Consider the following 16,554-nt stretch of genomic DNA (forward strand, 5'->3'; position numbering starts at 1 on the left):
ACTTCAGTGATCTCTTATGTTGGCCACAGCAGGTTGGCACAATATCGTCAGTCTCAGGCAAGGTTTAGAAATACTACCAACGTTAATGCTGGTATAGGCATATATAGATATGTTTTTTGAATCACTGTAGGGGGAATACTTAAGTAAAATAAAGCATGTACTGTAGACTACCACCTGTATATTGTTTTTATTTTTGTATTTATTTCATGTAAAAATGTCACGCCTTTTCTAACATCTTTTCTTCTTTATTTTAATTGAATTTGTCTTTTTTTAACTATTTTTAAAAATTATTATTTTTTATATATAAATATAAATTATATTCTTAAATTCTTGTACCTTTGTTTTTAATAAATTGCATTGAATTCTTTCATTTTTGAAAATGCGAATAAAATATACAATTATTTTATGAATTAAAATTTAAATCATAAAAAAAAATGTTGGGTTGTCACCACCAATTGTTACCCATTGTCAAGAGTTACCACCAATGTTGAGTTGCCTGTATGGCAGCCTGATTGTGAGCTCTACTTAGCTATTCTTATAACAGACTGTTTCATTGAGAAGACAGAAGGAAAACTTTATTAACATACGTAGTTACTGTATTTACATATCATTTTTTGTGCACTGATGTCACTATTAAAGGAAACAGGGAAAGCCAGTTTGTGTCCATGGGATAACACCAGTGATAAGCGTGAGCTGGTTTCCATAGGAACCGATCTTGTGTGTCACTCTGTGGGGACAGAGGGACATGGAGAGCGGCACTAGAGGGGTGCAGTGGAACGCGTTTAAGAGCCTTGCTCTTGGTTCCTCACTCCTTTCTTGCTGGTCCCATGCCCCAGTGCTGCTAATCAGTTGAACACTGTGTGGGCGGGTCCCGGGTGTGTGGAGCAATGTACTGTACCGACAATGGGATTCAGGTTAGTGTATTGTCAAACATTACGTAAGCCCTCCCTGTCTATCTTGTAGCAACTGCTGTTGTGATCCTCGCCGTGTGGCCACAGAAACATTGGGCAGATTTTTGGTTTGGAATAAATATTCTAACAAACACTATTATATAACAGTGCAGGATGGCTAATCCCTCTTTCCAGGAGTTATGCACGTCGGGAAGGAATGTGTGTGTGTGTGTGTGTGTGTGTGTGTGTGTGTGTGTGTGTGTGTGTGTGGGTGTGTATCCCTAAGATGTTGTTGTTCTTTATCTGTATTTATGTCTCCTTTGACCAGCCTCAACTCCACCCTAAAACAGATTAGTAGTCGGTCATAATCTCAAACAACGATATAAGAAAGGAACGGAGTAGTGACTTCACCAGGTCTTTTAAAACACTAATCCCAGGGGGAGGTCGAGAAAGAGATAAAGAGAGGGAGGGAGGTAGACACGCAAAATGCAGATGTTAAAATGTGGGAGGTTGGATTAAAAATGTGACAGGGGTCCTTCTCTTAAAACCTTTAGCAGATTTAGCATGGGGCAAGCCCCACTTAGGGAAACATGACACGGTTGATACGGTACAAGAAGGTTCATTCCAACAGGTATGCAGTCTAATATACAGACTAAGCTGTGAACTGGAATAGGTTGCCTGTATTTGAATTTTGGATTCAGATCTCTGATTACCTGAACTCCAGTCCCACAAAAACACGACTTCTTCTACTGCAGCTCCCGCTCCTCTGCTGTGTCTCCCTTGTCCTTCCTGCTGCGTTCGTAAATATGAAAGGATAAAACACGATCCAACCCACAGAGAGGCAACAGACGGCAACCAGCGCTGCGAGTTATAGCACATCCTCTGCTCCCAAGAAGTCTCTGGCCAACGTTCCGCCTCCATGTTCAGAAAATGTACCATAAGGTTCTATTTTTAATGTTCATATTTTGCACTTAATGCCACAGACAGATCATTTGATCACTATATTCGCTATTATTAGGTCGCCACCTATAATTGTTGTTAACTTTGGGAGATTTCAAGTTTAGACAAACCTATCATCATGAGGAATATTTAGGGTTATGTGTTTCTGGACCAGTTTGGATAATATCATCATATAATATCATTTTACTGTGGATTGGTTTGGAAAAGGATATAAGGGGCCGCTAACTGATTTACATAATTAAATGTCAATACAGTATGTTCATCGACTGTTAGGGGGGAAAGATAAAAATGGTGTAATGGCTGATCATTATTGGAAGTTCCTTTTTGTCAGGGTTTTTTTATTTTAACTACAAATTGCCGATTTTTATGTTTCAGCATCATTATTTTTTGGCACAACTGACGTGCGTCGAGCAACAGTCCAAAATAAGTTTGATTTTGCTGAAAGCTAAAGTTGAAGTTGAAAAGAAGTCAAGTTTGGGGACTTTCCATCATCAGATCATATCATTTGTTTGAACTTGATCAATAGGTGCACATCGCCAACTTAGTGGGCTCTAAGTGGGAATTTAGCAGATAACCCCCAAAACCACAAATAAAACCCTCGCACCTGATCAGGCATACAGAGAGATGACACAGCGGTGGAAGTGGTGGAGAAACCCTATGCAGACTTGCAGAGCTCCATCAAAGTTCTCCGACATCCTTTTAACTCATTAAGTACCAAAAATGCGAATCATTGGTTTTGGTTTGAAATACGGTTTGATAATTCAACAGACAATACTCACTTGTGTCTCCTGGCTGTGGCTTAAATTCCCTGCGGTCCCTCACCTTCACCTTCCTCTAACCCAGAGGGTCCATGTCGTCCAGGGTCTGCGCTTCTGCTACTTTTATTTCCTTTTGACTCACTCTTTCTTAGTTCTGATTTTTCCTTTTTATTCCATTTTTATTTTTTTTTATTTTTATTTCTTTCCCCTTTTGTTTCTCACCGCAAATACTTTATTGTCCTCCGCAGCCTCCTTGGCTGACTCCTCTGTCTTAGAATAATCCTGTCTGGACTGCGCTCTATCCCTGCGTACACTCATGCACCCCGGGCTGAAAAACGCTGTGTCAATCTCCTTTCTGCATGTAGGTTTCCGGTGGGAAGGGGGAAGTGGAGGATGGAGAACAGGAGAGGGGATGAGAACAGAGAAAAGGAGAGGAGGGGATGCTTAATGTACAGAGAAAAGAAAGGGAGAGGGAGGGAAGGAAGGAGAGAGAACATGAGGATAACTCTTTTGGTGTCTTTATTCATGTTCTCTAAGCACATGTACTGTAGGTGTTGGAGACCGCCCATTATTCAGAAACCCTAATAGTAACATGTCCTATTGATCTTATACCTAAATTGAACTATCTCTAACCTTATACCTAAACGTACCCATCTCTTACCTTATACCTAAACTTAACCACCTCTAACTTGTACATAAACTTACCCATCTCTCAGCTTATACATAAACTTAACCATCTCTAACTTTATACCTTAACTTAACCATCATAACCTTATACCTAAACTCAACCATCTCTAACCTTATACCTAAACCTAACCACATCTAACCTTGTACCTAAACCTAACCACATCTAACCTTATACCTAAATCTAACCACATCTAACCTTATACCTAAACCTAACCACATCTAACCTTATTCCTTAACTTAACCATCTCTAACCTTATACGTAAACTTAACCATCTCTAACCTCATACCTAAACTTAACCATCTCTAACATTATACCTCAGCTTAATTATCTCTAACCTTAAACTTAAAGTTAACCATCTATAACCTCATACCTAAACTTAACCATCTCTAACCTTATACCTAGACTTAACTATCTCCAACCTTATACCTAAACTTAACCATCTCTAACCGTATACCTAAACTTAACCATCTCTAACCTTATACCTAAACTTAACCATCTCTAAGCTTATACCTAAACTTAACCATCTCTAACATTATACCTAAACTTAGCCATCTCTAACCTTATACCTAGACTTAACCATCTCTAACCTTATACCTAAACTTAACCATCTCCAACCTTATACCTAAACTTAACCATCTCCAACCTTATACCTAAACTTAACCATCTCTAAGCTTATACCTAAACTTAACCATCTCTAACCTTATACCTAAACTGAACCATCTCTAAGCTTATACCTAAACTCAACCATCTCTAACATTATACCTCAACTTAATCATCTCTAACCTTAAACTTAAACTTAACCATCTATAACGTCATACCTAAACGTAACCATCTCTAACCTTATACCTAAACGTAACCATCTCCAACCTTATACCTAAACTTAACCATCTCTAAGCTTATACCTAAACTCAACCATCTCTAACATTATACCTCAACTTAGCCATCTCTAACCTTATACCTAGACTTAACCATCTCCAACCTTATACCTAGACTTAACCATCTCTAAGCTTATACCTAAACTCAACCATCTCTAACATTATACCTCAACTTAATCATCTCTTACCTTAAATTTAAACGTAACCATCTATAACGTCATACCTAAACGTAACCATCCCTAACCTTATACCTAAACTTAACCATCTCTAAGCTTATACCTAAACTTAACCATCTCTAACCTTATACCTTAACTTAACCATATCTAAACTTATACATAAACTTAACCATATCTAAATTTCAACCTAAACTTACCCATATCTAAATTTCAACCTAAACTTAACCATCTCTATCATACCTCAACTTTACCATCTCTAACCTTATACCTAAACCTAACCACATCTAACCTGATACCTAAATCTAACCACATCTAACCTGATACCTAAACCTAATCACATCTAACCTGATACCTAAACCTAACCACATCTAACCTGATACCTAAACCTAATCACATCTAACCTGATACCTAAACCTAATCACATCTAATTTGATACCTAAACCTAACCACATCTAACCTGATACCTAAACCTAACCATCTCTAACATTAGACCTAAATCTAACCACATCTAACCTAATACCTAAACATAACCATCTCTAAGTTTATACCTTAACGTAACTGTGGGAGTCTCTGCCCACAGGTAAGGGTTTAGGGAGGGACACACTCCTTTTTGCTGTGGTGCGCCAACATGCCGAGAGTTTCTATTAAGCACTGAACAGTGCGGCTCGCTGGCCGCACGTATAAATAATAATGAATAATAATAATGATGATAATGCTGAGGATGGCGCAGAAAGGAATGGCGTTCTGCTCCCTAGCTCCTGGTCGGCTGACGAGCCAGTGCGCCGATCCCCTCTGCAAGACGGACAAACATTAAGAAATCCCTCTGCCACGAGATGGAGCAGTCAGGCAGCGCGGCGGTCGCGGAAAAAAGGGAACCGTGCTGTCGTCCGCAGCCGGTGTTTGATCAGGCCCCTCGGTCCGCCACAGTAACCATCTCCAACATTATACCTAAGCTTTACCAGCTCTAACCCGACATTTTTCAGACTATTGGGGTTTCGGAAAAACGGGCAGTCCCCTTCAGCCGTGAAAATTCAACTTTTTGCGTCAACATTTTCAAGAAGTTCCTTGTGGGAAAATAGAGTGCCCCAGAGGAAATTTTGGCACACATTTTTAACTCACCACAGTTCCTGCAGAACACAAACATATAATATTTCAAAACGTAGGCAAATTTTGTTTTCTCACTCACGAGGCTAACGCCAAACCAATTGAAGTTACAGTTTTTGATAGGGACATTTGATGATGTGGAAAGATAATCTCTCCCCTCCAGCTGCAGCTCTAAATGTTTTCATTTTCATGCTTCTATTTAGTTCATCGTAACTTCCACGATTCTCAACCAATTTGGGCAGATGATACATCGCATTGTTCATTAACCTCAAATCTTGCTCATCAATGCAAATATCTAAGCGATACCATTTATACTTTCTTTTCTTCACAGTTTAGAGCTTGTGTGTCAATGGAAGTCAATGGGAGAACCTTGCAGTGGATGTTAACTACTGGATTTTTGGTAACTTATACATGTATATATCTTTTTAACCTGCGTTTTTGCTCATTCTAGTAAGCAAGTCCCTGGATTTAACATTTATTTTCAAAATAAAGTTTGGCCCTATTATTGCAAATGTGGATACATTGGTCTCTGCTCCTAAGTTTTGGATATTGTTTGGATGGAACTCCCACAGAATATCCATATACTTCAACTTGACACCTTGCATTGCACTGCTGCCTTGCAGCAAGAAGGTCTTGGGTTTCGATTCCCGCCTGGGGTGCTGTTGGCACCGCGCTCCTTTTTGTGTGGAGTTTGCATTTTCAGCCCGTGCTCACATGGGTTTCCTCCATATAACACATCAGAATCTCAACTAAAAAAACATGCACAAGAAACATCATCTGACCAGTGATGGACGTTGGAGTTGGTCCCCTGGGGCCTTGATAGCTGCCCACCGTTCCTGGCCTGGCCCCTGGAGGAAGGACAAGCCTCGATGGGAAAAATGCGGAAAAGACATTTCACGGCCTCCATCTGCATGTGTGTGTATGTGTGCGTCGGCTGTAGCTGCACGTAATGCATGTGTTGTGGTGTGTGTGTGATCATAAAAGGCGAGCTAAAGCTTGTCCAGTTTTTTGAGAAGTATTGTCTCAATAATGTTTCTGTGAGAAACATCTTTGAGTCACTTGCTCATTTAAAAATCCCTGAACATCAGCTGGAATCCACAGTATATGAAATGAGAAAAGCTGTTCCTATGGAAACCATTATTTTGGCCTATTTTTGGCTCCCCCTTGCCCCCCCCCCCACCTCTTCCCACTGTCTCTCTGTATATCTCCTTGGTCTCTCTCGCTCTCTTTTTCTCTCCCGCTTACGCACACTATATCCCTCTCCCACCCACTTCTTTTTCTGCTTCGAAACTGCAGAGCTGGGGGAACTTCTTTTGAAATCACACACTCTCTTCCTCTGAATAGGAAGGTGGGTGTGGGCCTTTCAGTAGGCGGATAACAAATTCTCACAGAGGAGCAACAGGAGAGACAATAGATAGAGTGAAATAAGCAAGTGAGATAACTAAATAAAAGGAATGGCAAATCACAGGGAAAGCATACAACTGAGGTTTAAAACAGAAAGAGAAAAAGACGCACGGTCTTACGTGTCTCTGGATCTGGAGACTGAAAGGAAGATGCAATGACAAACATCCTACATTATGAAAATTCTATCCTATTGATGAGTATCATTAATTGTTGCATTTAATGAGATTCTCACAGATCCTCCCAATTTGTTCCGTATAGTGTGCATGGACGCACTTCTTCGTCAAAATGCTGTGAGGAGGGTTTGAGGATGAGAGACGTTTTGTTTCTTTTTTTTTTCTCCGTTTTTGAACCAGAGCTTTTCTCCATCATGAAAGAAAAAAAAAACACAAGTTGAAAAGGCCCACCCAAAAACGCAGCACATTGTAAACATGGCATCTTACAATGTTTACAACGTGCTTACAACATACAACGTTGTGCATTCTGACATACGTAACAATACAATAATTGCTGCTTAAAGAGGTAATAAAGTAGTGTCCGTTCATGAATTAATGCATTAATTGGAACCCAACGATAGTTATTAATAACATAATGGCTAGTTTTTTTATCAGGGTTACAGCCTGTCCCCTGTAATGTCAGTGTGATTTGATTTGACCCCGGGCGAGGGCATGATATTGTTTCAAGGGCTTTTTATTTATTTATATATCTAATACATTATTACACTTATTGTTTTGTGTTTTTAACATGCATACATATTGTATTGTGGATTACTGCATTACAGTATTTATTTTGTGAAATTTATTAGGATGGCTCAAATCTTAAACTATATTTAGACAATGGCTTAATGACCAAGGACAAAATCTAGATCCTGAGGCTAGACCAGTTGACGTAGACTGTCTTTGACTGGGTGCCACAGCTGAAGTTGTGTTAAGCTGTACAAAAAGTTTCGAGTTGGTAGAGCTGGAATCACAGTGGGAAGACACAGTGTCATTTTCAAGTATAGGATGTGAGGACATGAACATACCAGGCTGCATGGGTATAAATAGAAACTAATCAGGCCTGGGTGCCAGATTAGTTCTCATAACCTTTTGTTAGGTCCGCACTCATTACTCCATACCTGGACGTCAGCTAAGTTACATGACTCTCTCTCTCCCGAGGGCTCCATCTACCGATGCTGCGTGTGTCTGTCTCCTGTAAGAGGACAGGACACAAATGTTGCAATGCAATGCACAAATGCGTAAATACATTTCATATAATGACATAATGAAATACCTAAAAACCTTCAATGAAGGCAATCCAAAAAATACACTTAAAATCAACATGAGAGTTTAAACGACCATTGTATACACATCATTTTGAAATGCTGTTCATAGATCAGGACAAAAACACTGAACTTAAATGTAGTTGTAGTGGAATTGGTAATAGTACGTAACCGGGAATGGCTCTGAGTACTGTGCAACCTTAATGTTCCAGTGCTCTGCAGAACACCAAGATATCTGTCTATCATTCCATCTTCTACCTTCAGGACACTGTCTAATAACACTGTATGAGATCCGTTCTTATTGCAAGGAGCACCCACCCAACCAGTTTTATGGATCATCTGGACGAAATTACACAATTCAAACCATCATTTTCTCTTGTTGGCGTATATCTGTGATTTCTGCATAGGTGATGTACTCACTCAAACTATCTTACTTGCTTGCTTGTCACATGAGCTCTGCCGAAACCATTGATTATGGAACTGATAGTCCTGATGGGAGTCTCTAACATAGAGTACAGGTATTTAATGGGGACCTATTAAGCTCCTTTTCAACGAGTTCATTTTGGTCTCTCCTTAAACATGTTTTTGAAGTTTATAAAATACCACTCAGATGTTTACATTCTAGCCATTCTAGCATGCCTCTAACCCATCCAGGCGGTCTGTTTCAGTGGGTAGAGCCTCCCTCCTGAGGCCCCTAGCTCGGTGAGCCAATAGGGTTTGAGCTCGACTTCCGGGTTCTGTTGTTTGAAGTCTGTAAACATTCAGGAGAGATTGTCCCCGTCAGACGCATTTACACCTACTGGAAATACTCCACTCGGTTTAGGCGCGAGCCTGGGTAGAAAATGAAAGAGTGGAAAGGAATATAAAGTAAAACGGAAAAGAGTAAGAAGCAGCTAGGCGCCGAGCGTTCTTCACCCTTGGCGAGTGGGTTTTTCCAAAACTAATGCCCTCTAAAATATCAAATACAAGTGTTGTTCCCTCTGAAAATTAAAATGACTATTAAAGGGAAATGTCCAGTTTCCACGGACTAACTCCACTCAGACAATATCAGGAGGTTCTGATGTTGAATTTTGAAACGAGAGCCCTCTAAAACGTCATATATGAGCTGCCTACCCTCTGATTTCAGATCGCTTTAATTAAAGGGAAACTTCAAATTTGAAATTCAGCATCATAATTTGCTGATGTTGTCTGAGTGACGTGAGGTGGTCTGCTATCATTCTGAAGTGGAATCGGTCCGTGGAAACAGGCAATGCAATTGTCAGGCGGTCGTTATTACTTTTCTGCTATTATTAATTGTATTTATTATTTAATAATTGTTTATTTTGCTCTAGTTATTTATGTCTTTTTTTTTTTAACTTTTCAATCAGTTATTTATCATTTCTAGTATATACTCGTGCCCTAAAGCGGAGTGGAGGCTGGCTTGACCGCAACGTCGAGTCCGGGGCTTTGGAGGTTCTCCGACGGGACTTCCACAGATGTCCTCTTTCGCCATCTAGCGCTCCCTTCTGAAGAGTGCACTTCCTCAGAGTTCAACTTGGCCGCCGCGGTGGACCGGCCCACTTATTTTTGTCGCCTCCCCGTTTCCCCTCCCCGCCGCAGCTCGGATGGATCTTATCTCCTGTCAGCCACGTCACCTCCATTGAACCGCTGGAGCTCCTGGGCCGCTCGGGGATCCGTCTGCGAAAGCTTGTGCACCCCGACCGAAAGAAAACAACATCCTCCGCGCCACAGCCGATCGCTCCGGAGGAATCGCTCAGTCCTCATATAGGTTGTTACCCAGTCATTTTCGTCGATTGTAGAGAGAGAGAGAGAGAGAGAGAGAGTTGTGGCTGTGGTTGTTGTTCAACTCTTCCCTGCGTCAACACTGACTTTTTACTCTGCGGCTTGGAGGAATTTAGCTTTTTTGTTTGTTTTGGGGTTTTTTTTGTTTTGTTTTAAAAGGAGATTTCAGGATGAACGTCTTTCGTCTGGCCGGTGACGTGTCACATGTGGTGGCCATCATCATCCTGTTCCTGAAGATATGGAGGTCCAAGTCCTGTGCTGGTATGTCGCTTGACACCCTCCAATATGCCGATGCTTTCCTGTTGATCATTCACTCAACTACCGAGACAATAAAAATCAGACGCTCGGGTGTTTATGCAGTCTGCAGACCGGAGGCTTCGCATGCACTCCTCCATATGAACGTGCTGCCGATCGCAAGGGCTTTAAAGACAGTACTCCCCAATGCATGGAAGCACAGTTGTGGATTCCAGCAGGATAAATGCAACTAGATCAATACAGACCTCGTTGCAGGGCATCAAAGACACTGCTTTCTGATTCTTGGGAGCGTGGTTCTCAGCAGGTTTAAAGCAATTCGACCCACGGGTGACCTCACCCTAAGAGTACTGTAGTCCAGCAGTTCTGCACGAGCTACGTGGCAAAGTGACGTTTTAATCTGCTGCTTCTCCAAATGTCAAGTCAAGCAAAGGATGTGGATATGGTTTTCCTCTGGAGTGAACTGGAGCTATTTGACTGTGTTTGGGCTTTACCGGTGTGTTGCCAGCCCCTGTCGTGCTGCACGTTTTACCAAGAGCAGATTAAAATGCACACCTTCTGTTTCCTCCGTAGGCATCTCCGGAAAGTCTCAGGTGCTGTTTGCGCTGGTTTTCACCACCAGGTACCTGGACCTGTTCACCGTCTTTATCTCTGCCTACAATACGGTCATGAAGGTACGTGTGTGGATCCATCATCACTTAAACGCATACATGCAAATCCTGGAGGGACACACACCACACCACCTTGCATCTTCAGAGCCACACGCACAGGGCATCCGTCAGTACAGTATAAAGATGTTCACCACCCTGTCTCCAACTGACCCTAGATTCCCTTTATGTCTTCCTTCCAGGTGGTGTTTCTGGCCCTGGCCTATGCCACGGTGTACCTGATCTACCTGCGCTTCAGGAGCAGCTATGACTCGGAGAACGACTCCTTTCGCGTCGAGTTCCTGCTGGTGCCCGTGGTCGGCCTGTCCTTCCTGGAGAACTACGCTTTCACTCCGCTGGAGGTAAACCCGATGCCGCCGCTTGCTGCGGGTCGGGACACGATAACGGGAAATCTGGCACCGCTGCGCGTTCAATTTTATAAATGAGGCGCTACAGGCTCCAAAAGAAAGTAAGACCGTTTGATGTGATCTCTGGGGTTTAGGATCGCGCTGCTGAAATAAAGTCACATATAAAAGGCTTTATTCAAAATATATTTATATTTAATGATTCTTCTGTCATTTTATTTTGAGCTCATCAATAACCTTTCATTTGCTTTTGCCACCATTGTTTATTTGGGCATGCAGGATGGCCTAGTCAGCCGCTCGGTTAAAGTATTTTGCTCCGGCTATAACTGCAACAACTGGGCCAGTTTTTAGCCGACAGAGGGGATTTAACTCTCAAAACACTTTGGTTGGAGCACAACATCACTACCCACCGATGCTGTGACCGCTCGCTCATTCATTCATTCATTCGTTTGTTTCATCGTGGGCTCTTTGACGCAGGGTTGGAGCATTGCTAAATCCCAATGACGGATGTGTCTGACGTCATCGGTCTGACGTTTTGCTCCATTCGCCCCCCTTACCCTCCGCAGATCATGTGGACCTTCTCCATATTCCTGGAGGCGGTGGCCATCATGCCCCAGCTCTTCATGATCACCAAGACGGGGGAGGCGGAGTCCATCACCACCCATTACCTCTTCTTTCTGGGCCTCTACCGGGCCCTCTACCTGGCGAATTGGGTGTGGCGCTACCACACGGAGGGCTTCTTCGACCAGATCGCCGTGGTGTCCGGCGTGGTGCAGACCATCTTCTACTGTGACTTCTTCTACCTTTACTTCACAAGAGGTGAGTGGCCAGAACAGCGGTGAAAGTGGAAATGGAGGAGAAACACTCCGTGAGTGTTTGATGCGATCATGTAGAGCATCCATTCCCAAACTTAAGAATGCTGTGGCCCAATTTGAAATCTGAAAATCTTCCGCGGCCCGCCCAAACCTTTACTCACAACTCAATCACGAGATATAAGATACGATCCGGACCAAAAAGAGGTCAGATAAATTAAGAATTACACGTCCGATGGCTTTTCTTTATTAGTTCTGATTACTTTTTGAAATGTAAATATTTAATCATAAATATTTGATGGTCATTTCAAACTTAATTACAAAATTGAAAATGAGAAACGGTTTATGTATTTATTGTAACCAGGGAGCCGCGGCTCACACTTTGGGAAACACTGATGTAGAGTATGTACAGTATATGTATGTATGCACAAGGTTGGGCCAGATACTTCAGTTGGTTCCTGACTACTTTCCATTCAGTTGTGTTTCATTTTAATTGAATTGCTCCATGACTCATACTGTACCTGTTTGTGTGTGTGTGGTTTTTTTTCCCCCTTCTCTTCCTTCTCTTTTGGAATCATACAGTACTTCGAGGAAGTGGGAAGATGAGTCTGCCCATGCCGGTTTAAAAGGGAGTCTGTTGTTTCCAAACACTACCATTATGTGCCTGCTTAACTTCAGCAATGGGAAACAACCAGTCCCCTGCCCCACAACTGTATTTATCAATGGCAGTAATGGTCCCTGAGACCATTAAGTAGCCTCAGCATCCTCAGAAGACGTGTGTGTGTGTGTGTGTGTGTGTGTGTGTGTGTGTGTGTGTGTGTGTGTGTGTGTGTGTGTGTGTGTGTATGTGTATGTGTATGTGTGTGTGTGTGTGTGTGTGTGTGTGTGTGTGTCTGTCTGTCTAACTGTTCTTGTCAAAAGTATGTGTAGTATGTGTTTGATTCCTTTTTAAAATGTTCCTTCGTGAGATGCACAAGCAACGTTTGTTTGCGTTATCTTCCAAAGTTTTGTGCAGAATTAGTTTGTTTTTGTTATTTCCTTTACCTCCCCTCATACAGACACCGGGGGAGTCTGTTACTGTAGAGACAACCAAATGCCGTTTGTGTCATTTCTTTTGCATTGGAGCCATTGTTAGAATGAAATGCTGAGTCCATAAGTTTGACACATAGCGTTCAAAAGTGGGGTAGTTAGTCTGCCTGTGTGTGCTCTAAGCAAAGTTTGCATTTTAAAGGATAAAGGGATTTGTATATTTAGGTTTCAAATATGCCCAGATCAACCTGTTAGGGGTTCTGTACGAATAGGCACAGTAGAATGTTGATGTTGTTGTGTGTGTTTTGGCCAAAGAGGGCTCGTGACTGGGTTGATCTTTTTTACGTTTCTATTTTGCCAACTCCTGTTCACTCCAGAAGTTTGTCTTCCCGTTAGCTTTTTTTTTTTTTACATTTTCATTCTTAAACTCACTCAGTTGTGGTAATATGCAACGTTTTATCATTTGCAATCTTTACCCGTCAGGCTGAGTATGTGACTTTTTTTTGTAATCAGTCTTTTTCTTCCATGTTCATGTATTTCTTTAAAAATAACAAAAGGGCTAAATGTTTTGTTTTGTCATACATGAAACCAAAGGCAGATAAATAAGATTTACTGTACAGTTGTAAGAGAAGTTTATACACGAGGCGATATCTTAAAAAAAGTTTTATAGCACATCACCTTGACAGAAATTGCTTATACCCTAGTGGAATTAAAACTATATATATATATTTAAGCATTTTGGCTATATGAAAAGGAATGGCTTCATTTTGTGGCACATATATACAAATTTGATACAAATGTTGAATTGCACAGCATTTTATTCCATGGATTCTTATTACACATGAATCATATTAATACAAGGTGTGTTATTGTTCTTTGTGGGATATCCCGGGGTGTTATAACAGACCAGGATGTTAATTTTCCTGGGTCTTAGCCTACACAAATACAAACACACACACACACACACACACACAAGCACACACACTTAAACAGTCAGGCGAGAGATTTTGTTCAGTCAATAACTACCACTGATGAGAAACTTATTGTCCATGTAATTTAGATAAGCAAACCAAACTACAACAGCACCTATGGAGCCAGCACATGAATTAATTAATGGATGAATGCATGAATGGATGAGGGGATACACAGGAGTAACTAAATTTAACTGATTTTACTTTACATTCTAAAAAAAACAATGGTTGTTGGGAGTGGGAAACAACAGGTCTAGATGCCTATTGTTAAAAAATCAATAGATGATAGAGTTATAGATCATTATACTGTTCTAAAATGATCTGAAATTATTTTGAAACCCCAGCAAAATCACGTCATACATAACACTCCATGGTTTCAATGCATTGAAGTCAATATTAGAAAATCAAGAAATTCTGATAGCCAGCCAAACATGGGACCCAGTTTGATGTTGTCCATTACCTGATATCCAGTTGAGTGACCCTCTCTGTTGACCACGCCTCACTTTAGCAGAGTTTTGCGGTGTTTATATATGATCTTGCTTCCCTCCCTGACGGCACCCCCGACTGCTTTGGCAGCCGAACTGATCGACAGCGGTGTGGTTGCCAGAGCTGCGGCCTTCTCCACCACCTTGGTCTTTTTCAAGACCTTCCCTTTCCCTTTGTCTTTCCCCATGATCCCGGCCCCTTCTGCTGCCCCCCTGCCCAGCGCGGTTGCCAGTTCGTACCAGAATAGCTTCTCTGCCCTCTTCCTGGCCTCCTCTTCCTCCTCCCTCCTTCTCCTTTCCAACTCTGTTCCCAGCTTCTCCTCTGTTGGCCCCTCCAGCGACTCTACCCCACCATCTCCCCCTTCCCCGAGAATCCTCTTCTGCACCTCCCTGATGGCCCTCTCGGCTTCCTGGAGCATCTCCCCACAGTAACACCTGCCACCGTTCTCTGCCACCATTTTGTCCACCTTCTCCAGGAGTTGCACCACCTGCTTTGACTCTCCTGTCGCCTGGTCCTGTCCACCGGAACTATTATCCAGGACGTGAAACCCACCCATACAGCTTTTTACAAATGCCAATAGCTCATCGCTCTCCTCCAAGAAATCCCCAATGCTTTTCTCTTTAAGCTGGTCTCCCCCGGTGAAAAGGACCAGGGCAAACCTGGTGACCGCTGGTCCAAATGTGGCCTTGAGCCACTCCAGGGTGTCCCTTTCCTCCTGGGTAAACCTGCCCACCTGAAGGGTCACCAAGAAGGTGTGAGGTCCCGGGGGCGACAGAGCGACGCAGCGGCCGACCTCGGCGGTCACCTCCAGGGCGGAGAGTCGCGAGTTGAAGAACCCTGGCGTGTCCACCACGGAGATGTTCCGCCCGTGGCGTGTGGCTGTCTCCCTCTGACACCGCGTGGTGACAGACCGGGGGGAGACGTCCGTCCGGAAGGCATCTCGTCCCACGATGCTGTTCCCCGAGGAGCTCCTGCCCGTGCCCGTTTTCCCCACGAGAACCATCCGGAGCTCGTGGCAAACATGGGGCTCCCCTGCAGGAGGCGGCTGCTCAAGGGCTGAGGAACAGTAGACGGAAAAATCTAAAACACATTTACTACAGATATTATGAATAAAAAGATTGTTCTGACTCATACAATCATAACCAATATCAGACTGTGATGTTTGCATGAACTGGTCTCTTCTTGCTCACACATGGCAGCCGAAGTGGCAATCCGAAAGACTGTCTTGTCTGTGTGCCAGAATTCCTTTCGAAACTGCTTACAAAACATTTTTTAATCGACGTCCTTGTCTGCGTTGTGCGTAGGTGTTATTATGATCGATTGATTTATATATATTTTTTTCTTGGTCACTTGAGGTTGTGGGGGTATGTAGTTTACCGACCACAACTATCTACACCTCTTTATCAAATGCACCACCGCTGCCTTTCAATTCATGCTCGTGCCAGATTAGTGCATTCTTTCTGAACAATGGAAACGGCATATACAGTAGAGGACCACATATACTGCATATAACGCAAATACACTGAATAGCTCCTTCTTATCATTACCAGCTAACTACGGATGGGGATAAACATTAAATATAGAATTTTTTTTTACAAAATAATGTCACGGATTACCACTTTAAACTGCAGTTTTCAGTGTCCCATCGACAACATACCTCCGTCTGACGCAGCACATTCCAGTGACGCCATCGCTCGGTGCTCTCACGGACAGAGAATTGAAATAGAGAGGATATTTAATTCAAGGATCAATCACTCAAGCAATCGAATTCAGCAAACGCGATTCTATTAGGATTTCCGCTGTATTTAAGCGATGCTCTCTCTCTCTCTCTCGGTTTTTGGGGGGATCTGCCGTTCATCTGGCTCCCACGCAGTGACGCTGCAGCACTGTCCCACCACCCCCACGCCATCAAACTTTTAAATTCCAGTTAGACCGCATGATAAAATACTGTAGATGACAAAATACTTTCAGAGCTCAAAAAGGACGAAAAAAGAATTCTTATTAAATAATAATAATAATAATAATAATAATATTTTTTTTTAATTGATATATTATTTACTTTTTTTATTTCATTATAGTTTGTCAAGCAAAAAGTTA

General features: G+C 42.3%; 2 protein-coding genes across 2 annotated transcripts; one reads left to right on the forward strand and one right to left on the reverse strand.

Annotated features, from left to right (window-relative positions):
* Positions 1–9,829: 9,829 nt before the first annotated feature.
* kdelr3 (KDEL endoplasmic reticulum protein retention receptor 3) lies at positions 9,830–13,846 on the forward strand. The gene is made up of 5 exons (XM_080009634.1): positions 9,830–10,156; positions 10,721–10,821; positions 10,998–11,156; positions 11,726–11,978; positions 12,554–13,846. Exons 1-5 carry the CDS (start codon positions 10,066–10,068, stop codon positions 12,595–12,597), a joined length of 648 nt encoding a protein of 215 aa, XP_079865760.1. The 5' UTR covers positions 9,830–10,065; the 3' UTR covers positions 12,598–13,846.
* Positions 13,847–14,470: 624 nt separating this feature from the next.
* Positions 14,471–16,148, reverse strand: LOC307236986 (GTPase IMAP family member 9; the record flags this gene model as incomplete). The annotated part of the gene is made up of 2 exons (XM_080009586.1): positions 14,471–15,513; positions 16,115–16,148. 2 exons carry the CDS (start codon positions 16,146–16,148, stop codon positions 14,471–14,473), a joined length of 1,077 nt encoding a protein of 358 aa, XP_079865712.1.
* Positions 16,149–16,554: the final 406 nt, after the last annotated feature.

Source organism: Zeus faber, assembly GCF_960531495.2.
Source record: "Zeus faber genome assembly, chromosome: 11".
Classification (NCBI taxonomy): Eukaryota; Metazoa; Chordata; class Actinopteri; order Zeiformes; family Zeidae; genus Zeus; species Zeus faber.